At 43.5% G+C, this 25,725-nt stretch overlaps 1 protein-coding gene and 1 long non-coding RNA gene across 2 annotated transcripts in view; one reads left to right on the top strand and one right to left on the bottom strand.

The window, feature by feature from the left end:
• Positions 1-12,235, top strand: part of ENPP6 (ectonucleotide pyrophosphatase/phosphodiesterase 6) — a 112,381-nt gene extending 100,146 nt beyond the window's left edge. Inside the window, exons 7-8 of the mRNA XM_038560433.1 lie at positions 3,921-4,044; positions 8,711-12,235. Coding sequence (XP_038416361.1) covers positions 3,921-4,044; positions 8,711-8,916 — 330 coding nt within the window. The 3' untranslated portion in view covers positions 8,917-12,235. The remainder of the gene's footprint in view (positions 1-3,920; positions 4,045-8,710) is intronic.
• The window catches only part of LOC119869574, a 28,860-nt gene extending 3,525 nt beyond the window's left edge, over positions 1-25,335 (bottom strand). Inside the window, exons 1-2 of the long non-coding RNA XR_005371652.1 lie at positions 25,001-25,335; positions 1,344-1,439 (exon numbers count right to left, since the gene is read on the bottom strand). This is a non-coding gene — a long non-coding RNA (uncharacterized LOC119869574). The remainder of the gene's footprint in view (positions 1-1,343; positions 1,440-25,000) is intronic.
• Positions 25,336-25,725: the final 390 nt, after the last annotated feature.

The raw sequence follows: 25,725 nt of genomic DNA on the forward strand, positions 1-25,725 counted from the left end.
GTTATGGGCCAACCATGATGGTTGGTCACCCTGTTGACGGGCACCACCTCATGCAGGCACTGAGGCCGGAGGACTCCAGGTCTTCTCCTCACCCCTGCCAATGGTTTCTGTCCCATGGCTTCTCCCTTCCCATGCAGATCCTGTTATGAGGTTGTGCAAGCTCTCCCTGTCTGGCATGGCCTCCTTGGTGCCAGGCCTTCCCCACTACCAGAGCTCCCAGGGGTCTCCTTCCCGGGGCACCTCAGGGCCTGCCCTCACTCTGTTGGAGCCACCTGGTGGCCTCTCACAGGGGATCCCCTGCCACACACGCTGACCCACCCCATGAACAGGGATTCTCACCGCAGGCCTCCCCAGTGATTAATCCTACCTCACTGCCTGTCCCAGCCCACTCAGGAACCAACACACAGAAGCCATAACCCTTCATTTTTCCTCACCAAAGATAAGCTCTTTAAGGTAAAGGAATGCCTTCCTCATCTGCGCCTCTCAGCCCAAAGCCTAGCAGAGAGCCGGACACAGATTCAGAGCTCCGTGCGTGTCTACTAACTGCAGAACCGAATGAGCAGGCTCTTCAATCACTGCCTCCTGACAAGGGTGGTTAAGGGCACCCCCCCCCCCACCGTTGCCGGAGGCTCCGCTCACCAACGAGACCCTGTTCCCACATGGCTTTCCTAGAGCAGGTTCCCTCCTTCACCTCCGTACTAGGGGAGCTACCCCTTCCAGGTGGGTCCCTTATTTGGGCCTCCCACCACCTGCTGCAGGAGGGTCTGGGGTTTCCTGCAACCCTAGGAAACGGCCCCCAACCCTACCACGAGCCCAGTTTTCTTAGTGACCCAAACTTAGGAGCGCTGCCCTCCGGCTTCCACACGGACACATGCACACACACCCATCTGTCCCCGTCTCAGCTCTGACCAAGTCTGGAGGGTCTGGGCGCCTCCCCAGGACGTCACTAGGTGGTACTATGTGGCATCCCTGGGCCTGGTGGACTCCGGGTGGAGTTAGTTCTTCTGAGGATTTCAGCTCTGGAGGCTGACAGGTCTGGGACCCACATTCATCACTAAGACCTCATCTGTATGCACCGAGGATGACAATGTGGGGTACAACGACAGGAAAGGAAAGGGAGCCACCAGAAAGGAAAGGGAGAGAAAATCAACATGCCATTTTGAGGTTAAGGCTGTGCACGAAATGCGACCCATTCAGTCACTTAGGGGAGATGCTTAGCTTCTCACATAAGCAGCCAGTTTATTACTTTTAAAAAACAGTTAAGAACTGTTGTTTCACTGGAGCAACTTGTCACTTTAATAAAAGCAAACACATTCGCCTGTGATCAGACAAAGTCCCATTACCTTCAGGCCGAGGGTTTCATTTGTGGAATTCATAAACCAGGTAATCCGTCTCCGTCTCCCTTTCATCTGTCCCTTTGTCATGGGGGCACACGTGTCCTGCGGGGGTCACAATTAGTGCTGTCGTTAGGAGCAGAATGTTCTACTGGGTGCCGTAAGAATCACTGCCCGGAGCCCAAGAGGGGAAGCGACACCTCCAATTAGCTGACAAAGCTAAGTTGGGATGTGTTGTGATCATCACCGTAGACAGATAAAGAACAAAAATGGCCTAACGGCTTAGAAATGCAGTAAGTTAATACAAACATTCCCATGGAAAAATACAAGCTACAGCTGGAGGGGGAGGGACAGGGATGATGGAAATTCAGGAAACGGAGAGTCAGGGAAATAGTGTGATTTAGAAAGCGGTAACGCCAGGGAGCGATTTATGGGGTGAGACTGGATGGGTGTGCGATGCGATATGACAGCTAAATAAGCAAAGGGGACCTCAGGCCCCACAGCCATCACTGTCCGGCTGCACGGGACCAGAGGCCTGGCCTCACAGCCAGCAGCATCTGGTGACCATCCCGCAGCCATTTATTGAGCATCTATTATGTGGGGCCTGTAGCACGGTCCTGCCCTCCTCCAGAACCTCTGTGAGGCAGGTAGTATCCCATCCAGCAGGGAAGCTGCAGCTCGGAGAAGCTGCCCACGATCAGAGCCAGCCTGCAGAACCAGAGAGCGACACCCTGGGATCCGATTTTAAAACCCCTCTTCCATACTCTATAACTGGCCACTGCTCGGTGAGTGGAGAGGCGAGGGACAGGCAGGAGCACTGCAGTGACCTCCAGCTGTGGGGTCGCGGAAGGTGCACAAGGACCAGGAGACAGCCCCCCGCACACACTCCCCGGGTTCCAATCCCAGCCCTGCCTCTCAACAGCTGTGTGGTTTTAGGGGTGTCCCTTAGCCTCTCTGTGCCTTAGTTCCTTCAACTGTACAGCCGGGAAAAGGACATCATCCACACTGGGATGTGGTGACGATCAAGTGAATGTCAGGGCAGGCTCTTGGCGAACTAAACGGATGGCCCTATGATGACTCTCAGGGGCCATCCTGCACATTGCCGGTACTGTTGCTGCCATGCATTGGGCACGACCAATAGATGCTTCCTGCATCTGAAATGTCTGTGATCTCACGCCCTGCTCAGCAGAGGTTGGAACATCTGGCATGAATGGTGAGAGTCTGCGCTGAAGGGCTAGGAATGTGTCCAGGTGGCTCCTCGGGACCCACAGCGGTGGCACAAGCAAGCACCTGCAGTCTACGGAAATGGAGTTCCTTTAAGAGGGTGACGGGGCAGTGATGGTTCTGGAGCCCATCCCGAACGAAGACTATTGGTGGAAACAAAGATGGAAAAGGCCTGGAGAAGAGGAACAGCAGTGCCTTCTTCAAATGTTTGCCTAAGTGGACAGCAGGAGACTCCTTTATCCCGAGCTGCTCCTGAGGGTGGAGCTAGAAAAAAGGAAAGATGGGGGTGGGATGGGGTGGGTAGAAAGGCCTCCGGGCTTCGAGGCTTTGTGTGAAAAACAAGGTGGTTAGATCAGACACTGTGTTTTCCAGTAAGTCTCTGACAGCAGTCGGGTGTCCTCCAATTCAGTTCGGTTCTGACACAGACCTCCTGGAGTTAGAGCAGCCCCGCGTGTTAGGGGGCTCGGGCCCACCAGACTGTCCCCGCTTCAGCTGCCAGCTCCTGGGTCCCCAGGCTACCCACACAAGTGTCCGGCTTGGCTGCAGACTGGATAGTTCTCACGAGCCTTTTCAGGTTTGAAATGTGCTCTATTTATGGTTAGTTTTATTACAGAGGCTACACCTCAGGAAGAAGCAAATGGAAGAGAGGCATAGGGCAAAGCATGGGGGCTGAGGGGCACAGAGCATGCATGCTGTCTTTGGGGTCACAGCCTTCCCAGCACATCAATTTGTCCAATGATCCAGAAGCTTCCCGAACCACGTTGCTCCAGGATTTTTATGCGGGTTTCACTGCATTAGGCATGGGTGACTCCATCATGGGCCACAAGACTGAATGCAGGCCTAGAGGTCAGAGGACGTCTCCATCACATGGTTGGTTCCTCCAGTGACCTTCTGGAGCCACCAGTCAGCCATCTCATTAACATACACTCAGGTAGGGGAAAAAGGGACCCATTATGAATAAACAGAAGAAACCTCCATCACTCTGGAAATTCCAAGGGTTTTAAGAGCTCTGGGCCAGGAACCTGGGACAAAGGCCAAATATATTTTTCACTGTACCACAGATACACTTTAACATCCCTTCTGTCTCTAACGTGATATATTTAGTGGCTTTAAAACTGATTACGAGGTACAGTTCTGCTTCGTGTAAGAAAATACCTTTATAACCAGAGCTCTCTGGCAATTTCATGGGCTGCCTCCAGAGGTCTGAGCTACCTGAGTAGGAAGAGATCCAGTTGAGGTTGGATGACCCCAGTCGAGAATGCTGAGGAGGAAATCCTTACACTGGGGGGTAGTTTGGGCCAGATGCTCACTCCTCACGATGGTTGGGGCACGGTGTGACATAACTGCCTTGCTTGGTTTCAGAATCGAGAGACACTTCCTTTTTGGATGAACAGCACTGGCAGGAGGGAAGGCTGGCAGCACGGGTGGCACGGCTATGACAACGAGCTCATGGACATGCGTGGCATCTTCCTGGCCTTTGGACCCGGTAGGCAAGAAATGACCCAATTCTTTGTCCTCTGTTCCCAAGGAAGTGTCTCCGGTAGGGGCCGATAGCACTAATAAAGGCCGAGGTGATTTCTTTATGGACCCTCTTTATGAGCAAAGCTGAGCAAACCCAGCTGGTCTCCATGAAACATCTTTGGCTGGCTGGCTTGCTTTCAAATGCTTCTTAGGTTTGGCAAATGTGGCCAAATACTTTTCCTTGTAAATTTTAAATCTTGAGTGCAGTGAAGAAAATGTATTCCACATGTTTGTGATTCATTTTTGACTTAATTCATCAAAATGTTATTTCACAGCTATCTGATGTCCAGGAAAGCTTATCAGACCCCAGGTTGCTGACAGCTGTGAGTCTCAGAGTTGACGTGATCGCTTCACAGGGTCTGACTCTTCCACAGTTCCTGTCTAGAGCACCCACCTCAGTGGGGTCATTCAGTTTAGGGCCTAACCAGAAGCTGGGATGTGCTCAAAGCTAGCCTGGAAAATGACCTTGAGACTGACTTTGAGAATGAGCCAGAAGGCCCAGGGGTATCTTGGATGAAAGGAAATTTACTCTGCCATCCTAGACCAGATAAACTTCTGAGGCTGGAATAGAGGGAAGATGTAAAGGGTCTATTTGGTCATTTGCTTTAACTGACAGAGGACTGTAAATTCACATTGTGGAAAAATTTGTCAAACACTCTGGAGATCATTCTATGACCCAAATGCCTCTTTCTTTCTTTCTTTCTTTCTTTCTTTCTTTCTTTCTTTCTTTCTTTCTTTCTTTCTTTCTTTCCTTCTTCTTTTTTCCTTCTTTCTTTTTTAAAGTAGATGTGGGAGAGACAGTCAACAGCTATCAACCGTCAGTTGACAGGATCATAAGCTGGTCTTCTCTCTTACTACTTGTCCACTCTCCTTACTATATGTAATAAACTACCCCAACATCCATATTCCAAATGCCATTTTTCTGAACATAGATCAGAATGTTTTAGCCCATGAAAGCCCATGCTTTCCTTTCAAAGTATAGGTTAGTAGTCATGCCTAGAAGGTCTGCTCTTCTTTTTGATGTAGCAAGACAAAGATACATGTCAACCCCTTTCATTCCATCTGCCTTGGGTGATTTACCACAAAATAGCTGCTGAGAACAATTGGGTGTCCATTTCTGCATTCTTCTTGGGAGCCCCTGGCCTCCTGAGCTTAGGGAACACACTGCTCCAGATCCTTTCCCACATGTGCTCCAAGTTCCCAAGTCCTGAATAAGTAAGCATCAGTACCAGTAGCAGCAGGCATTTATAGAGTGCTAACTAGGTTCACAACATTGGTCTAAGAGAGTTCAGAGGATGCTGAAGCGGATTGCCATCAAGCAATGATAGTTAGCAGGTGCTCCCTGGCAACCAACCCTCAGGTCAGATATAACTTCTTATTCAGCATTAATTAATATAACCTCTAAATTCAACATTAATTCTCCAAAGAGTTCAAAAACATAATGTGGGACGGAGCCTTAAGGACTTTGTTGAGGTCAACTGTTGGTTAGATGAGGTTGGAGACCTTCCAGGGCCTTGGCCTTTATACGGAAGAACATTAAACTTCAGGGTGCTATTCAAAAGCATCACCTCCTTCTTCCTTAGAGGAGAGAAATCATCATGAATGCAAACAGTTGTCAGTTGAAGGAGTGTTTATAAACAAGAGTCTCGGGCATAAAGAGGAAGGAAATCTAGCCTCAAACCAAAATTTTAAAACAAAGTACCCAAAGCCACATTAGTTTAAAGTTCAATTCAGAGGGGAAACTTTGTCCATCAACAAAGGGCTCCATCATATGCTCCTTTAAAACTAAAAGCCTTAGTCTTTTATAGACAGGTAGATGACCCCTGATGAAAATGGACTGGGCCAATTGCAAAAACGTTTCCAGGCAGATACTGCCTTGAGAGCCTCCCACAAACCATCACGTTTCTGGCTCCAATTCTCATGAAAGATTGAACAGCTTTGCACACTGCCTGTTTACTCAGAAGGAAATCTAAGAGTGAGGCCTTTAATAGCTATCTAGCTGCACTTTGAGATAAAGGTACATCCCTCCTGATTAATTATATGCGCTTCTCGCTTAGGGAGGAAGCTGGGCATCATTGCGGCTGCCCAGATACAGCTTTAGACGTCAGTAAGTCTGGTCCAGCAAAAAGAAAAGGAAATAATTCTGGAAGATAGCCTCTCTCTGGTTAATACCAGTTTCTAATTTGAACAACCTAATCTTGCCCTGGAGAACTCCACATTTTAAGATAAGACAGCAGGAGTGTGATTCAGTGAGCTGCCTGTGAGCTAGCAAGCCTCCCCCGGAAAGCAGCCCAAGGTGGCCAGGCATGGCATGGGCTAGCAGAACCTCTTCTCTTTAGGAGAAACAGTTTCAATATCCACAAAATTTAAATTCATGGAAATAACCTGGATTCCCAGCCCAGGTGCAAAAATGCCACCTTGAGTTAGCAGAGCTCGGCCAGGTCCTCCGCAACTGGATCTGGCATTGTTTCGCTGTGCAGGAATTTTCTAGAAGCTCTCATTCTAGCCTGGATCTTCTAGTCATTGGGCCCAAAGTCCCAGCACTGCAGCATAGGAAGTCATGAACCCGATGGGGTGGGACAGAAACCCAATTCTCCTTCCTGCTTACGTGCATAGGATTAACTTCTGTACTTTTCAATGTAAAATCTTTTCTAATTTAAAAAAATTTTTTTGTCAGCAGAGCTTGATCTCGGTTCTTCCCGCCATATGTTAAAGACATGGGTATTTGGAGGGCTGGGGAAGGATATGTTGGGTTTACTGTTGTCTGCCAACCACACACCCTCCCCACCCACAAGGACTTGGTCACCAGGTGCTGGGGCAGTGTGGTCGTCACGTCCAAGTCCATGCCAAGTAGGAAGGAGAGAGAGGAGTTGCTTCCACCTTCCTGGGACAACCTTTCCATGGATTTCTCATACCACAGCTGATTCTTCTCTGGGGAAGTCTGACCACTGTTCTTACCTAATCGTAATTGCCTTGCTATTAAGGCTCTTCTCCAGGGAGGTTCTGGATTTTAACTAGTTTTTACCATGAGGTGATATTGCCTTATTCCTTATCCTTCCTGCCTCAAAAGTGAATTGAACCATCCAAATAATTTAAATGAATATTTTCAGTCCCTAGTTTGCCCTTGCTGGGTGTTTATTCTACACGCTTATTAATAACTACCAGTCATTGAGCGAATGTGGTACGCTTGGAACTATGGTTTAAAATGGTACCTTTTTCATGCCCATTTCCTGAGCTTATCCAGCTAAGTAAGTGACTGTGGGCTGGTTGTAGAGCCTATTAATTTCTTATACTAAAGTCAACATTAATTCTCCAAAGTGAACAAAACCCATCATTTGGGAAGTTGCCCCGGATCTAACATATTCTATGGCAGCTTTCTGAATATGACTTTCTGTATTTGTAATTTCAGGGTTAATATAAGAGCAGGATTTGGTGTTGGCACTTCTGGATTATGTCGCCATTGGCGCTTGTTTGCTTTTTAAATAAAGTATGTGTGATCATTTTAGCAAAGCAATTATAAAGGATTATTTTCTAAGGTAGAAAATAAAAGTGGGCTTTACAGCCCCCAAACTACCCTTTTCCTTTCAAAGTCTTGCACGAACTAAAAATACATGCAGAGCCCTTTATTGATGGATAAATTCTCCTTCTTGAATTCAAGCTCAATGGAACTCTGGTTTGGGGCCCATGAGGGAAACTGCCATGTACACTACTAACCTCTTATACTCACTCTTTGAACAGACAAGTACTTCGCATCCAGCCTCTTCTCTGCCTCCTGTAGAGAAGGCAAAGGTGCACTCTCTTGATTGAAACCCCTCTGTACTTCCTGTGCTGTGACCAGCTAGCCCTGACCTTTATATTCCTGCATCACCCCTGGAGCAGCCTCTGGGTGGAAGCACAATACTCTTGTCCACCAGAGCTCTCAGAGCCTTCATCTGGGTCCCTAGCTCCAATACCAGTTTGCTGGAAAACATTCCACTCGGCTAAGTTATTTTATCTGCCAGTGAAAGACTCTAAAGGAGTATTCAGTTGATTTTCCAAACATATTTAAGAAACCACTGCTCTTGCTTCTGAGTTAGGCAGCACAGAGGAAACCCTACAGGTTCACGTTCTATTAAAGCCCTGAGACCTTGATGTGGCAGGAAAATGAAGAAATATTTTTGAGTGGCTATGGGGGCCCCGGCCAACCAGTTGTTGCTAGATAGATGTCCTGTAAGATAAGCATACCGTGTGATTGGGGTTTGAGGAGCTCAACAAGACAGTCAACCTTCTGTGACCACACTTGCTCTCCAGTGCTCTGCAGGAATCAGCAGCAAAAATGGAGATGCCCTTCTGCCTCTCCGAGATAGCTCTGCTGTCAGAAAGGGACCACAGTTTCTCACAAAGACGGTCTGCTGATTTGTCTTTTTAAAGAAACTCATCTCCATGAGGCATAGAAAGCAGCTTCCTTTTATAAGCTATACCCCTTCTAGATACCTTCCCAAGTTCACAATGACTTGGCCATGCCCCATCGACAGCTGATTTCTAGTCCCAAAGCTGCCTGGAGCCCGAGTGTAATTCCCTGTGCTGTGGCTCAGCCCCTTTCTGCCCAGGAAGTGGCTGTGACAACTTGTTTGCTTGCCTTTCCCTTGCAGATTTTAAATCCAACTTCAGAGCTGCTCCAATCAAATCCGTGGATGTCTACAACGTCATGTGCAACGTGGCAGGCATCACTCCCCTGCCCAACAATGGGTCCTGGTCTAGGGTGATGTGCATGCTGAAAGACCAGGCCAGCTCGGCTCTGTCTGTCCAACCGAGCAGCTGTGTTCTGGTCTTGATTCTCCTCCTACTATTTGCATAGATGCTGCTATTGTCGTTTCCAAACACTCAGCCAAGTGTGCCTCCACGGTGGGGCAGTTTTCATTTTCTATTTGAATAATAGCTTCATTAACACAATCAAGGCCACAAAAATTGTAAATATACTGTTCTTGGATGATTCCATACATAAAAGTCCTTACTTCTTAAAAAAAGGAAAAAAAGAAAAGAAAAGAACGAAAAGAAAGCACCAAAAACCCCAAGCTTTATTTTTTCTGGAAGTAAGGAAAACTCTAGCTTTTCATTGGTTTAACTATATGTCATTTCTGCATCCTTTTCCTGCAGTTACTCAGATGAACTGTCTGAGTAGGAGCCTATCCCTGGGGCAAAAAGACTGTAAGTGGATATTGCATGGAGTCTTGGGCTCCTCTCTGTCCTGCCTTGCACAAAGCAGGCCCTCGTCTGTGTACGGTCCACACCCAGAAGCCATCCTTGGGGTCTATGGCCACAATCCTGTACTTTTTCCATCCCAGAAAAAGGAAGTCCATATAAAAACAATAGCTGTTTTTATGGTCCAGCTCATGGTCCAGCTCATGGAGTTTTTTCATTTTATACCAAGTCCCAGAAAAGGCATATTTTAGCTTGGACCACCAATCAAAAGCACTAAGGATTGAAGAACTCATAGAACAAGGGGAAAAATGTGGGTGCCCTGCCAGTCTTGAGTGCAGAAAAATTTCTCCCTTGCCTTGAGGGGCAGAAAAGTTTGCAGTGGACCCAGGCTTCTGTGAGGCTTATCACAAGTCTGTCACAACATGGCAGGCCCTGCATGTGTGGGTGGACTAATGATCCCCAGACAGACAGCCTATAGCAAAACCTGGCCTATCATTACAGTCGGATACAGTCATTACACATCTTGCTGATGACTTGTGGACATGTTTTGCAGAAGTCTCCGTTCTCTGCTTGGAATGGTGGAGCATTAAACATAAGTTCTATGCACCAGGAGTCTGGAGCAAGGCCTGTTGAATAATCCCAGCAAAGCGTACCCTGCGGGACCCAGAATCCCAAGGAAAATAGTGGGAGTGGGGGTGGGGTGGGGAGGGGGGGGGACATGATGGAACCCTTGGTCACTAACCAATTAGCCATTTGATTAGGAAACAGTTTGGTCGAAGTGCCACCTCAGGGGCCTACATTTTTTGGAAACCCCTAAGAGCCACTGAGCCGGAGTTTGAATGTTTTCAGTTTAGTCATCCAGATTTGCTGTAGGAAATCTTGCGGTGAAACAAAGAATAACTGCATGTTTAAGTGATCAGAGTCACATACACATATCGTTGCATTAACAGTGAGTTTGCACTAAATGGGGCACAGCTGCAAAAGAGACTGTCAGGAAGACACAGCACATCAGGTCCCCACAGGATAATGAAGCCCTTTTATAGTGTTTGCCTTGAGAAATGAACGTCACTCACCCTGATCCGAGAAGGCTGGGAGCATCTCAGCACCTTAAATCATGAGAGCAAAAAATCACTACTTAAAAAAAAAAAAATATATATATATATGTATATATATATATACATATATATATATATATGCCAAATTTGTCATCACAAAAGATTTCTACGGATTTATGTAATATGTTTTATAAGTGCCAACAAACCATCGAATCAATTAGAAAGAAGGCAAATCAGCCTTTGTTATTTGGCTGAAAGCAAACTGGTGCTCTCAGAACATTGGGCGGTGGCTGTTGAAAGGCATCCATTGTTCAAAGTGTCCTTTCTCCCGAAAGGACGGTGTCCTGATGAATTCAGTGGAGCCCACCTTCCTGCCTTATGAAGGAAGGATCGCTAGAGAAGATATCCAAGTGATTCAGTTCAAAGTGGATCATCAAAATCAAAAGAGTACAAACACGCACATGCTCTTACATTTGCCTTTCTTGCTCTGTTCTACCCTTTCCCCCTCACTCATCTTTAAAAACTTCAAGTTACACACCAAAATCTCAGATATTTGTCTGACAAAGTGTAGCTAATAAATAATCTTAAATAGATGAATAAGAGTAAGATACATTTGGAATCATGAATATTGGTAAAGAATAAAGAAAATTCAGACACTAAGCGGAGAAAAAAACTTTTTTCTAAAGTAATGCATACATTTTAGCAGCCTAATTATTTGGCTAGAATGTTTTCCCTTTGATTTTTATTTTAAAACTTTATTTTAAAGTTACATTTTTTCCCCAGGAAAATTCTTTCTCTAAACGTGTTCTGTTCCTTTGGAGTAAAATCTCGTACATGTAGACGCCTTTTCTCCTGGATTATTTTGCGACTTCACTGCTAATTCTGGGGGGAGGATAATTGGGTTGACCTGAAAATACTGAAGATAAACCAAAGGAATGATCCTTACCTTAAAGATGAGATGAATGGCTACTTTTCCCTGCCCAGTGTCTAATTTCCAAAACCCAATTCAATTAGTTCTGAAGACCTAAGCATAAATTTGCACAGGCCCAGGGAATTGCTTCTCGTCTCAAAGAGCTCTGATTAGAGAGTCCCAACTCTTTCTACTTTTAAAGAGAACTTGGAAATGCACATTGATCTGAGTTCAGTCACTGACGGCCGTTTTGGAAACTTCTGGGATTATAGGTATCATCTGACCTGCTGCCAGAGATGTAGATTCAGGGGATCTGGGTGGGACCTCGGGCAACACTTATAGGTTTGGGTTTGCTTGAAGGTGAAAAGGGTTCTGGTTTGACCTTGGTAGACTTGAGCAGTTTCATAATCCACCAGTTTCTCCAGAGGCCATTGGACTGGCATCGGCTACTGGTCCCAGCCGGGTCAAGCTTCAGCTCTCTCTAAACCAAAGCAGATCTGCAAGCCCCAGGGATGGAGAGAAGCACCCAAAGGGGCAAACTTGGCTTCTCTCCATCCCATTCCTATGAGTCTAAGATTTCCAAGAGTGTTATCAAACAAACTCATAGACATATTTTATGAATTTTCTAAAAAAGTGTTTTTGCATTTCTGTAAATATCAAGAGATTTCCTAATGTGGTTGTGTGTTTAATCTTTTTAAACAATTTGTGATAGACCAAAGTCAGCTCTTGTAAACTATTTGCTAGAAGGAAGGGAGGTGGTAGCCTTGACAGACTGGTTAAAAAACATGTGAAACTCGGTCTCAGGTGTATGCTGTGAAAAATGTACTTGTGTGTGTGTTGCTTTGAAATCATAAAATAGCACCTAGTGCAGTGCTTCAAATGTTTAATAAATGTTCCATAAATATGTGTTGAATGAAAAAAAGAATAAATCTCATTAAGGAGACCTGCTTACACCTCAGATATTCTCTTTGCCTATAGTTCCACAAATTAAAAGAATGATTCATTTTTGGCTTGCTGTCTTTTCTTACACTCAATTGATGATATAATTATCCTTTGATCCATGGATTAAACATATTCAGTCCCAGGCTTATGAATTTGATGTTGGGGGGAAGGAAGGAAAAAAGGAAGGAAAGAAGGAAGAAGGAAGGGAGATTAGATTTTGAATATACTAAGCATATTTACTTTTAGAATAATAGCTTTACCAAAATTTAATTCATATAATTTATCCACTTAAAGTGTACAAGTCATCAGCTTGAGTTGAGTCACAGAATTGTGCAACCATCACCACAATTTGAGAACATTTTTACCACCCCTAAAGAACTCTATATCCACAAGACTTAGGGGGTCAGTCCCCATTTCCTGCCCACCCACCCACCCACTCCACCACCACCACCCTCCTTGGGCCACCACTAAGTTACATTCTGTCTCTACAGGTTTGCTTATTTGAAGTATTTCATTAAAATGGAATAACACTATGCTGTCTTCTGTGGCTGGCTTCTTTCACTCAGCATAAGGGTTTCAAAGTTTTTGCATGAATCAGTACTTCGTTTTTTTTATTTCCAAATAATACTCCATGTATGGAGTGGGTACATTTTATTTATCCATTATTTAGTTGATGGACAATTGGTTTTTTTTCTCACTTAATGGTATGAACATTGGTACTCTGGACATTCATGTAGGAGTTTTTGTGGACATATGTTTGCATTTGTTTGGAGAATATACCTGGAGTAGGATTGCAGGGTCATATGCTAACTCCATATTAAACTTTTGAGGAACTATCAGACCATTTTCCAAATTGGCTGCACCATTTTGCATTCCCACCAGCAGTGTAAGAGAGTGCAAGTTTCTCCACATCCTCACCAACACTTGGAATCATGTCTTTTATTATTATTATTATTATTATTATTATTATTATTATTATTTTAGCCATCTTAGCAGGCATGATGTGAGCTCTCATTGTGGTTTTGATTTGCATTTCTCTAACAGTGAATAATGTTGGGTATCTTTTCATGTGCCTATTAGCCATTGGCAAATCCTTGCTGAAGAAATATTCATTCAAATCCTTTGCCCAGTTTTTTAAACTGGATTTTTGCTTTTTTATTATTGAGTTGTAAGAATTCTTGATATATTCTGGATGCAAGTCCCCTAGCAGATATATATTTTGCAAAAAAATTTTTCCCATACCTTGGGTTTTCTTTTCACTTTGATAGTATCCTTCATGGCACAAGTTTTTAATTTTGACAAAGTCCAATTAATCTATTTTTCCTTTTATCAGTTGTGCTTTCATGACCTATCCAAGAAGGCTTTGCCTGGCCCAAGATGGTGAAGATTTACTCCTTTAATTTATTCTAGGAGTGTTACAGTTTTAATTTATATTTAGGTCTATGATCCACTTTGAGTTAATTTTTTGTTTATGGTGTGAGGAAGTGATGCTAATGCATTTTTTGCCTGTGGATATCCAGTTGTCCCATAATTGTTTATTGCAAAGCGTATTGACTTTTTAGAGAAATGTGAAAATTATTCTGTTGGACCTAAACACTTTAAAAAAATAATCACTCCAGAAATGTGAATTTTTTTGTGCTTCAGGTTACACAAGAGTGGATATGCAATACAGTGTTGTTTCCTCATACTCCCTTTGACTAGGCTAGACCTCCGCTATAGGAGGTCTTTCCCTCTACAGACTAGCTGCACATAACACACCCTGTGGTTCTTTGTCATACTGATCAAAATTCTAATCATACAATAATTAAGGTTCTTGTTTAATATTGCTTTTCACTGGAATTTCCACTGAGAAGGGTAGTGACAGTGTCTATCTTATTCACCCAGCAAAGTGCCTGGCACACAATGGGTATTCAATGGATATTTGTTGAATGTATAAGTGACTTTGCATTATATTGCATTTCCCCCCATTTTTATAACTGCTCCCTCCTTCCCCACACACAGAAATCACACGTACTTTTTAAAGCTCCTGCTTCACCATTTTAATCTCACCTCTGATATTCTTATCTAACCCCACTTTTCCTAAGTCATTATTTATCTTGCTTTTCCTTTAGCACTGAGAAATGTTGCACCTCACAGTTATTCTTTATTTCTATTTCCTTGAATTCATACACATTCTATTTTGAATGAGTTTGTTTTGCATGCTAAATATGGAAACAATTACATTTTTCTTCTCTGTCTCACTAGATTATAGTTTTCCTGGAAGCAGAGAGCTTCCTTCCCTCCCTCCCTGCCTCTTTCTTTCTTTCCTTCCTCCCTCCCTCCCTTCCTTCTTTGGAAGGTCAGGATTTGAGGGGACCCTAATAATTAGCATTTCTGCTTCCTAACTTTGTATATAATTGAGGTAGACCCAGGGTTTGGTAGGTGGAGAGTGAAACATCACCTTTCTTGTAATTTGAACAATTTGGCTTATAGTGCCACACCTTTGAATCACACAGATTGGCCCACCAAGGCACTGCACCTGTAAGTGCTCTGCAGCCTACAAAAAGGGAAGCAAATGATGCGTCAAGCCCAAAAGCACAGAGACTAATCCACAGTAGTTCTGGAGTCAGTTCCCTGAACACTAAACACCTGCTAGGACTTTTCTTCTCTTTGCCACCCAGCACGTTCACTGGGCTGGGACAGGCTCTTAAGGAGGATCGCTCTGGTGATTCTGAAGGTCACCAAAGTGATTCAGGAGCACCCAGTGTGGCCTGATCCATGGTGAGGCCACACAGAACTGCCTGTAACTTGGCCCTTGGAAACGAGCTCCAGGTAGCTCACTTCACTTTGCCCTTGTTTGAGCCCACCTGGCTTCCCTGGCCTCTCTGCTGCACTCGGACTTGGGGCACTCCAAATGGGTTTCACATTTTTGCCAGAAGCCCTTGTAGATACGGCATAGTTCTATGAAATGACATTCTCCCAACTGTGAGTCTTAGCTTAACTCTTGGCAAAATAATGATTTTCATTCCTTTAAAAAAAAAACTTTTTAGTTATGTAATTGCCAACAGAGTTATACTCTTGGCAAGTTTAAAACACAGTCAAATAATTATATTTCATCAGGGCAGAGTCCTGGTCCAGCTTATTCACCTCTGCATATCTAGATTCTGGAACAGAGTCAGGCACATAGTAGGTTCTCAGACTTTTGAAGAATGGATGTCTAATTAAAAAAAAAAAAACAGCATACTGACTATGTCACACAGTTATTTGAAGTTCTGGAGCTTCCTTGGGGACAATCTGCCCCACATAGAATGAGACCCTTCAGAGTAAGTTCAGACTGCTAGACATAGAAGAATAGCACATACCACACCCTTTGTTATGCGCTGAACTGTTCACCTCACTCCAAAAACAGAAAAAAAAAAAGATATGTCCAAGCCCCAATCCCTGGTACCTATGAATGTGAACTTATCTGGAAATAGAGTTTTACAGATGGAATCAAGCAATATGAGGTCATACTGGATTAGGGGGACCCTACACCGATGACTGGTTTTCTAGTAAGAAGAGAGAAATTTAGAACCAGAGATATGGAGAAGAGGCCACATGGCAGCAGATGCAGAGACTGGAATGCTGGTATGTACAAGCCAAGGGACAGCAAGGATTGTTAGCAACCACCAGTGGCTGGAAGAAGCAAGGAAGGATCCTCCCCGAGAGCCTTCAGAGGGAGCGTGGCGCTGCTGACCCCTTGATTTCAGACTTCTAGCCTCTGTACTATGAGAGGCTGCCTTTCTGTTAAGATACCTAGTTTGTGGTGGTTTGTTACAGCGGTCATGGGACACTAATATACCCTTCATATTGCTTTTGGAGCCAATCCAGCTCATCAAAGATTTCTTGAGCCCCTCTTTCATACAAGGTACTGTGAATGTTTGGGAACACACTGAAGAAAAGATACCATTACTGTCCTCACTGAACTTACAATGTAATCATTTAATTTCTTCCATTTTTGAGCAGAGTTGAATTCTCCGTTCTGTGGAACGAAATGTTTCGGTTGCTACAGGCAATGCATAGAGAGAATTTCAGAGAAAACAGGAACCACACAATGAAAGAAGGCATCTGCTCTAGAACTGAGAGCTGGAAGCCAGAAGCTCACTTGCTTGTGCTCCTGAGGGCACCTCATCCATTGCCTCCTTTGGCATCTTACTCTCTCCCATTGGATGTCCCCTCTGTGATCTGCTCTTTGCCTTCTCTGTATAATTAACCCTCAGCAAAAGCAAGGATGATCATGTTACTCACCTGGTTAAAAACCACCCTTGTGTCTTTCCTTCCTCTAGAATTCAATTCCAAACCCTGCTTCCAAACCACTCCCATGGTTTGGCGTCTCCCTGCATCTCTCCGTGTTCCGTATCAAATCCTCAGCTGAGCACCGTGACTCTGACACTGGCCCTCTGTCCAGCACGCCCCTTCTCACTCTAGTGGACTTATACGTACCTTTCATGGCCTGGATTCTCTGTGAAGCCTTTGCACCTTCATGTCCTCTTATTGTTTCATTTATTACAAAGCAAGTCACACTGTAGTGTGGTATTTTTTTGCAAGTTTTCTCTGACCAGGCTGTAGGTGAAGCAGAATGGTGGGATCGTGTCTTCTCATTTTGGGAGCCCTCAAACAAAGTGTGCAGCACCCATGAGGTCGACCTCAAAATAGCTGATAATTGTCTGAAGAATAAATGAATGAATTATTGAATGAAAGAAGGAAGGAACGTACAGAGTGAAGAAGGTAGGACACTCTAATCAGAAGATACCCCAGAGTTTGGACAGAGCTTCTCATAGCAGTGAGGGCTTGGAAGAGCCAGGTGCAGGAAGGTTTTGCAGAAAGGAGCAGGGTTTGACAAATGACTAGCTATGTGACACGGGATCCAGAGGGCAGGCGTTTCTCTTTCAGCTTTTCAGCAGGCCCCCTCTTAACCATGAACAAGGGGAAGTGGAACAGATGGGAAGAAAGGAAGAAAAGATAAATTAGCTCTGTCTTCACCACGTTTAATTTGACTTTTCAACAAGACTAACACACTTGTACTATCGCTTCCCTAGGCTTGGAGGAGACAACAGAAGGGAGTTCAGAGCCTTGAACACCCAAGACATAGCATATGGAAGAAGAGAAAGGATCCCAATTACCGTTTCCTCCTTCCAACGCCTTCTGAGTCCGATTTGCCTTTGCTTCGGAAAAATGGGCAGTGGGTGGCAGGGGGAAGTGGAGAAGAGCTTCCAGAGGGAGGGGAGGGGTGTTTAAGAAGCCCCTTCCTGGGCAGTCTTGTTTATACCTCTCTTCTCTCTCCTGCCCTTCGGCTGCTTTAGGATCATCTGGCCTCAGAGTGGTGTCAGGGGACAAGCAGGAGCTGAATTTCTGCTACATCCGGGGACAAAAGTGTTCCAGAAGCACCCCTTCACTCCCACAGTTGGTGACAAGGGCCTGAGGCACAGGACTGGGATGGGGTGGGGGGATTGGAAGGGTAGAAAAAAGGAGACAAGGAACCCATTTTGCCTGCTCTTAAATGAAAGGAGCAGAAGGAACTCTGGAAGCTTATCAGAGTCCATTTCAACAAAGCAAAAGGTATTTGAGCAGTAAACATTATTTCCCCGAACCATTGTTGGGAATCTGCATGAAGTGGTAAATGGCTTATGGAAGATTCGAGCATTCCAGGATCCAGGCTGCTCTCTGCATCTGCAACTCTAAAACCAGCGCCTGCCTACCTGTTTGGTGCCTGGTTTATGAAACGCATTTTATACACAAGGTCCCTTGCTTATTGTAGGCCACCAAGGAGCCTAAAGAGTAAATGACTTGCCCAAGGTCACACAGCTAGGAAAGACAGATGCAGGTCAGCATGACTCTGGGGGAGAAGCACTGGCTTACTTAACCTGCCCTAGATCACCAGTCTCCGCTGGCACTCTCTCAAGGCAAAGTAGGGAGCTTGTCTTGCAAATAGCTTCAGACCTTCTCATAGGAACCACCTGCCATGCGCTGACACCCCAAGATCTCTCACCCTGTTTCTGGAGCTGCCACTGATGACCCCAAAGCCCATACTATACGGCCTCTATAAGCTCCTAAGACAGAATACTATGCTTATGGATGTGCGTTGTGTAACAGCCTTGGCAAATTCAAGTTTTTTTTTTTTTTTAGAGATTTATTTGTTTATTCATGATAGACATAGAGAAAGAGAGAGAGAAAGAGAGAGAGAGAGAGAGAGGCAGAGACACAGGAGGAGGGAGAAGCAGGCTCCATGTCGGGAACCCGACGTGGGACTTGATCCTGGAACTCCAGGATCGCGCCCTGGGCCAAAGGCAGGCGCCAAACCGCTGAGCCACCCAGGAATCCCCAAATTCAAGTTTTTAATTTGGGCCACAGGTTCTCAAACCTGGCCACCCAGGTTTGAGGAATTGTTTTAAAGGATTGATGTCCAGCCCCAGCCCTGGGGATTCTGACTCTTGTATGGAGGGGGCTCATGTACTGGTAATTTTTAATCTCACCAAGTGATTCTAATGTTCCACAAGAGATGAAAAAGCACCCAAGAGTAAGAAAAAATGTGATAAAAGAAGAAAAATGTGAGTAGAGACTAGGGCCTTTTAAGGATCCCAAGGGAGCCTGTATGGTTGGCCTAATTTTAATAGTAGAATTCATCTAGACTAGGAAATTTATTGTATTCTGCTATATTACAAAAAACACATCTCCGTCAGTATGCTGGAAGTTCTTTAGTGCTTTATAATAAAGATCAAAGTAATAAAATCAGCTAGAAAATGGCTTCGGTTTTGAACCAGGCCACAATGAGGATGAACACTCTCCCTCCCGTGGATCACAGATTACTTAGAGCCTCCTATGGATTGCTTGCAACTAATCTTAATCAGAAATATCTACAGGCCAAACAGGAAGCAGGTCCCTTGGTGTAGCCAGAACACAGTTTTTGGGAGAGTATGGCCAGTAGAGCAATAGGCCTTGTTTGAGGCCACAACATAGGACATGCTGTGGAGGATGAATGTAATCTGTCTTTGGGGGAAATTGTCTCACCTGGTTTACTGATCAGTTTGAACTAAGAAAATCAAGTCCAGTGATTAAATTAACACTGAGTGACTGTAAGTCCAGCAGGGACCGGACAACTTAGCATTGGGAAGCCCATGTAGGGTCAGTAAAGTTTACTACGCAAATACTCAATGCAGAAATTTTGTATCCTGAAAGGTCAGACCTGTTACTTTGTAGGAAAAGGCCATCCTGGGTGCTCTCAGGTGCCAGCTCAGTGACACATGCAAAACAGAGCTGCGGTTGCCAGGAGTCCAGAGAGGATGGGAAGGGCCAGCAGATCCATGGAGGATACATTTGTGAGGCTTTGAAGGTCACACATAACTATATGCGATTTTGCTGTGATGAAACATAAACATCCTCTATTTCTTTCCATTTAAACATAGAACGTCTCTACCCCAGCAAAAGGCTGTTACCCCAAGCAAGTGTAGTAGTGAAATGTTAGTCATCAAACCTTCAGATCCCGGTTGGGTGGTGGGACAGGGGAAGATGAACTTTTAAAGCTTAAGAACAATGATAACAATCATAAAGGACAGCATACAATTTTTACATTTCTGTACGTCAAAAATGAAACAAAGTTAAGTCAAATTGATTCCCAAACCACCACCAAAACACACTGAAAAGAATTAGTGAATGTGATAAATTGCAAAAATCCTGAATCTTTAAAAAAAAAAAAACTCATTTGACTCAGTAAGAAAATCATTAAGATCTCAGTAAATAAACCAATAAAGGGCACAGATTACTGTTCACAAATGTTTAATAAACACAACATAATTCTATACTATATACAAAATATACATGTTATATAATATATGTATAATAATTCTATAACTTCACATGTAATCAAAATTGCAAATAAATAAGATCCTATTTTTGCCTCCCACACTGGGAAAAGTTGTTTTTAACAGTTGGAGTGAGAAGATGTCAGGGGGATGTCCACTCACCTGGGAGGACACATCAGGAAAGACATGACTTTATCACATGAAATTAGCATGTCCTTCTGAGAACAATCTGACACTGTATATAAGAATCTTGAAAAATAAGCATAATAACCTTTAATCCAGCATGGATTTTCAAATGTTTTTCCAAGTTACTTACAAAGTAGTAATGCATGCACATGTTTTAAAAATCAAAAGGTGTGAAAGGGATGATAACGAAAAACAGCAACCCCGTGCTTTGTCCTTTTTTTAGTCCTCTGGGCTTGATTCCAGGCTCACAGTCCTAGGCTTGATCTTTCAGCAGTTTTTTCTCTCTAATATTTATCTCCATATTCTATCTGTAACCATTATGTTGACAACACCATCTCTATGCTTTTAGACAGTTTCTATTGAATTCTTGGGCCCACTGTACCTGCCTTCATGTCCTGTGATTCTTTCACAGGTTTTAGTCAGTGATCACCAGTGTTTAGAATATTATTGTGTCGACATTGTTTACTTTGCTATATTATCTCTTCTCTCAATAGCCATGTGTTTTTCCTAAATTAACAATTGTCTTGTTATTTTTCTCACTTACACAGTTTTCTGTACATTGTTGACCTTAAAAATAAAATTGTTAGGTGGCACTTGGGTGGCTCAGTCAGTTAAGCATCTGCCTTTGGCTCAGATCATGATCCCAGGGTCCTGGGATTGAGCCCCAGCATCAGGCTCCCTGCTCAAAGGAGAATCTGCTTCTCCCTCTGCCCTTCACCCCACTGGTGCTCTTATTGCCTCTCTCTCAAATAAATGAATAAACTCTTTATAAAAAATAAAATAAAACTTAGTTATTTTACCAGCAAAAATGGGTCCATCCAGGAATAGAGTTCCACTTTGTGACATGCGAGCCATGGCAAAACTATGGGCAAGTCCAGAGAACAAAGGAAGGGAACACTGTTTTATAAAGGAGAAAGGGGAGTTGGGAGGGGCTGTTATAAACAAAAAGTTCACTGGAGTAAACTGGAAGTTTGGAGTGGCTTCTCGTTGGCTGAGTTATGACAGTCTCTCATTGGCTGGGCTGTTGCTAGGCAAAGAGAAAATCTTTCTTTACCTGCTGGGGTAGTAAATTACAGTCTCTTCCTGTTGGGTAGGTAAAGGGCTGCAAAGAGTGATAGTGCATGAAAGTGCACCCTGCTAGCCCCATGACTCCATTTCAAATGAGGTTTCCTTCATTCAGTTTCACAATATTGATCCTTAATTATTTCCCAGTGCTCTTTCCCCATGTGTCATATGTGAACATGAGCAACCATCTCAAAACCTGTGCAACTTTATAATCAGATTAGTAGCAAAAGCAATAATTGGTACCTTCACCAAAAATCCAGGTGGGTAGCTCAAAAAGCCTGGAAGCTGCTTAAAAGATGTGAAAATTAGGGATCCCTGGGTGGCGCAGCGGTTTGGCGCCTGCCTTTGGCCCAGGGTGCGATCCTGGAGACCCGGGATCGAATCCCACATCGGGCTCCCGGTGCATGGAGCCTGCTTCTCCCTCTGCCTGTGTCTCTGCCTCTCTCTCTCTCTCTGTGACTATCATAAATAAATAAAAAAATTAAAAAAAAAAAGATGTGAAAATTAAATGGTGGCTTATGGGTGAGCACCAAGACAGTACAGGTGGAAGTGGAGTTCTGAGCACATTTACAATTTTTCTTTTTTTTTAAGATTTTATTTATTCATGAGAGACACAGAGAGAGAGGCAGAGACATAGGCAGAGGGAGAAGCAGATTCCCCGCAGGAAGCACGATGCAGGACTAGATCCCAGGACCCAGGGATCACAACCTGAACTAAAGGCAGACGCTCAACTACTGAGCCATCCAGGCATCCCTTAAAATTATTCTTTAGGTTGAGAAGGATTCTGGGAAAATGAAGATGGCAGATGACAGTTTGCTTTTTTACATCCTTCTGAGTCCCCACATTAACAAGGCAGGACAACTGGATAGCAAAATCAGCAACCCATGGGCATTTACAATAATATGAGGTTAAAAAATATCTTCAGGAACTCCAAGATTCAAGTGGATGAGGACAAATGACTAATGCCTCTAAGACCTGCATCATGCCAGTGTTTGCAAAGGAAGAAGGAGACAGAAGCAAGGGAGCATCTGATGGACCTAAGAACAAGGTTAAAATAGTCATTCACTGAAAAGCAACAAATGTCCATTTGAAGTCAACAGATGAGACTGACTAGGTTTTGGCCAATCCAACGGAGGGAAGGAGTGAGATCTATCTACCATGAATCCTTGAAACTGATGAGCCAAGGCTCACTTCTAGGACAAGGCTCAAAGCTGAGGAGAATCTGCTTAGAATTCAATCAGAATCTGGCAAGATAGGGACAATAGAAATGAGGGAAATAGAAGGTTCAGATAAGTAGGGCAGGAAAAAAGAGCCAGGAATTCTAAGAAAGCAAGCCTCCATATTTTTAGTATTACATGGAACCAACAAAAGATACCATATGAAATTTAAAAAATAATCCTGAACCACATCTCCTAAAGTGTAGAAAAACCAATTTCATATAAAAAGTGAGAAATATTAAAGTCAAATTTCATACTAAGATACCATATTGAAATGATACAAGCAGAATAATAGTGCAACCATCAATGAAAATATGTTAGAAAGGTCTAATCACAAAACAGATCAAAACCATTACTTACTATTTCGAGATGAGCTAAAATACATGAAGAAAACAATATGAGATATGAAAGAACAACATAAATCAAATTATAAAAACTAAGAAAGGATTAAACTTAAAGAATAAGAGACAAGGAAGAATCATTTCAGAACTGAAATCTAAACTAGATGGAGCAAAAAGTTAATACAACAGGTAATATTCCTAAAGTAAGAGAAAGGTAAAAGGAGAAATTTTTAAAAATCAAAATTAAATTAAGAGATTAAAAGATTCGAGAGAAAGTGACAAAATACTGAAGATAGGTAAAAAACATGTAATAGGAATGTAACATACAGTAATAGGAATCTAAGAAGAAACTGAAAGCAAAGGGATGGAACAAATCTTTAAACTACAAAGCAAATTAAAGAAAATAAATTAAGGAAAAATTGACACCGTAGTCTGAAGGAACACTTCACATACCTGAGAGTGTCAACCAGAACTGTGAATATCAAAAGCAGAAAATACCAGATTTTAAGACCAAAAAAAATTTTTTTTTTAGCTATGTAAGCAAGAAAGAGGAGGTAATTTATAATGAAAAACACTTTTCAAACACAAAATTCAGGGCAGAAGAAAACAAACTAACATATATGTGACACTAATAGAAAGAATATGTAAGCCAATGGTTTTATAACCAGCCAAACTGACTTTCAAGTATGAGAGATTCGAACTGTTATCATTATGACTGAATTTAGGCAACCCTGAGCCCATGAGTCTTTCTTGATGAATCCATTAGAGAACATGTTTCAAACAACCAACATTGCCAGGGAAACACTGAGCACTGACATAGGCCTGGGAATGAACATTAAGTAACAGTTACTATCCAACAAGGATAATGTACATGCTGTGGCCATGTGCTTTGACAGTGTAGGTGTGGAATAGTGGTTTTCAAATGGGGGGAAGGTATTTGGGGGGCATATTCTCTCCCCCTAATTTAGCTATTATCAGCCATCTTACTGGTGGTGGGATATTCAGATTGCTATTCTGAGACTACTGCGTAAGTAATGGAGCTTAAGGCATATGAATCAATATGGGATATTCTAACTCTTCCATTCCTGAATTGAGAACCAGGATTCTCTGTGTGGAAGAAAGGAGATGCAGATAAAAACTAGAAGAGGTTAAATAAAACCTGCATATCCTGAATATCAATTTGAAGTATCAGTAAAAAGTCTTAGCGATTTTATCTTAAAAAATATTTTTTTTCTAGCTCTGAACACTAAAGACTTAGAAGCAATTACATATCCAGCAACATTCCTAGTGTCTAGGTTGTGGTTTTTTAAAATACCACTTCCCACCATATCAAACCAGTGTTTCTTGAAGAAAATTTGATTTCATGTCATCCCAAATGCACACCAGAAAAAAAAGGGGGGGGGGCAAGGAAAAACCTAAAGAAAATTCAGCGAGGTATCAGCAGTTGTTTCTGGGTACTGTAGGTGATTTTCATTTTCTTCTGTATGCTTTTTTGTATTTTATAAATGTTTTATAATGAACCAATGATTGAAAAAATTGATCTCTAAAATAAAAAGATAGCAAACAAAATTATGTTATGAAAGCCCACATATAAAAATAAGTACATTTGGGACACCTGGGTGGCTCAGCGGTTGGACTGTCTGCCTTCTGCCTAGGGCGTGATCCTGGAGTCATGGGATCAAGTCCCACGTCTGGCTCCCTGCATGGAGCCTGCTTCTCCCTCTGCCTGTGTCTCTGCCTCTCTCTCTCTCTCTCTTTCTCTCTCTCTCTCTGTGTCTCTCATGAATAAATAAAATCTTTAAAAAAAATAAGTACATTAAAGTATATGTTTTGAAAGAAGATCATGAGGCCGCCAAAAGGCAGCAATTCAAAATCTTTTCTAAGGGAGCCCTGCTCTGAGGTAGCTATGCACACACTGGTCTCTCTCGACAGAAGGATCCCTTAAGTCCTTACGTAGAGCTAGCCGGGTACCACGTTACGCAACATGCAGCCCTGTGGTGTGAGACTCCGAGCTCTGCATGGGCCTGCTGCATCCCTGAACTATAACCCTCGGTCAGCTTTGTAGGCGAGCAAGAGAATGTAGGTGGGGTAAGATATCAGCTTTCACTCCAAATGCTTATCACTTGGTTCCTGGGGATTGGGATCTATAGGTTATTTCCTTCCAGAAGGCATAGCATTTTAAATAAACGTGAAACGGAAGAACTCACCTCCCACCTGAAGTCTGCCAACATGGGCACAGAATAATCCCATCTCTTCAACTGAGGCAGGAACTTGGCACAGGCCACATCTTCCATAAAATGCTTTTATCCGATCTATTATTTTCCAGTGGGTTTCAATGACCACAGCAGATGCCTGAGGTCAAGGAAGTGAAGGCACAAGAATGGCTGCCAAAGAGAGAGTGATCTAGACCCCAATTTTCTTTGCTGACTATCTGTTAGATGCCTCAATTTCCCTCCTGCCAGATGAAGGCCATCTCACTTGTTATTCATTTTGCAGGGCTGCAATGAAGGTTATGAGAAGGTGTTTATAAATACCCTCAAGGCTCTGGGGAAAGTGGCTGTATATGCAGAAGACGTCACACACACATAGCTCTCAGTGTGCACAAAAATAGAGGGAGGAAGTTCAAAAGGGGGGTTTGAGGCTTAAAAATACACCTCAGCACCATTTCTCGATTGTGGCAGGTGTTAGTTAGGTCAGTGGATGCAAATGGCTGAGAGCACAGTGCTGATAAAGTACAGGACAGAGACCATCAGCAGCCTCTGGAGCAGGCTCCACAGCACTGGGATGTGTGTGCCCATGGGCTGTCCCCTGGTCTGAATGGGGAAAACCAGATGTTCCTGGATAAGACAGCATGCATTGTTCGAGGGTCTGTGCTTGGGTTCTCAAACTTTGGTGTGTAGGAGAATCACCTAGCGATTTTGAGAAAAGGCAA

Source organism: Canis lupus, chromosome 16 (genome assembly GCF_011100685.1).
Source record: "Canis lupus familiaris isolate Mischka breed German Shepherd chromosome 16, alternate assembly UU_Cfam_GSD_1.0, whole genome shotgun sequence".
Lineage (NCBI taxonomy): Eukaryota > Metazoa > Chordata > Mammalia > Carnivora > Canidae > Canis > Canis lupus.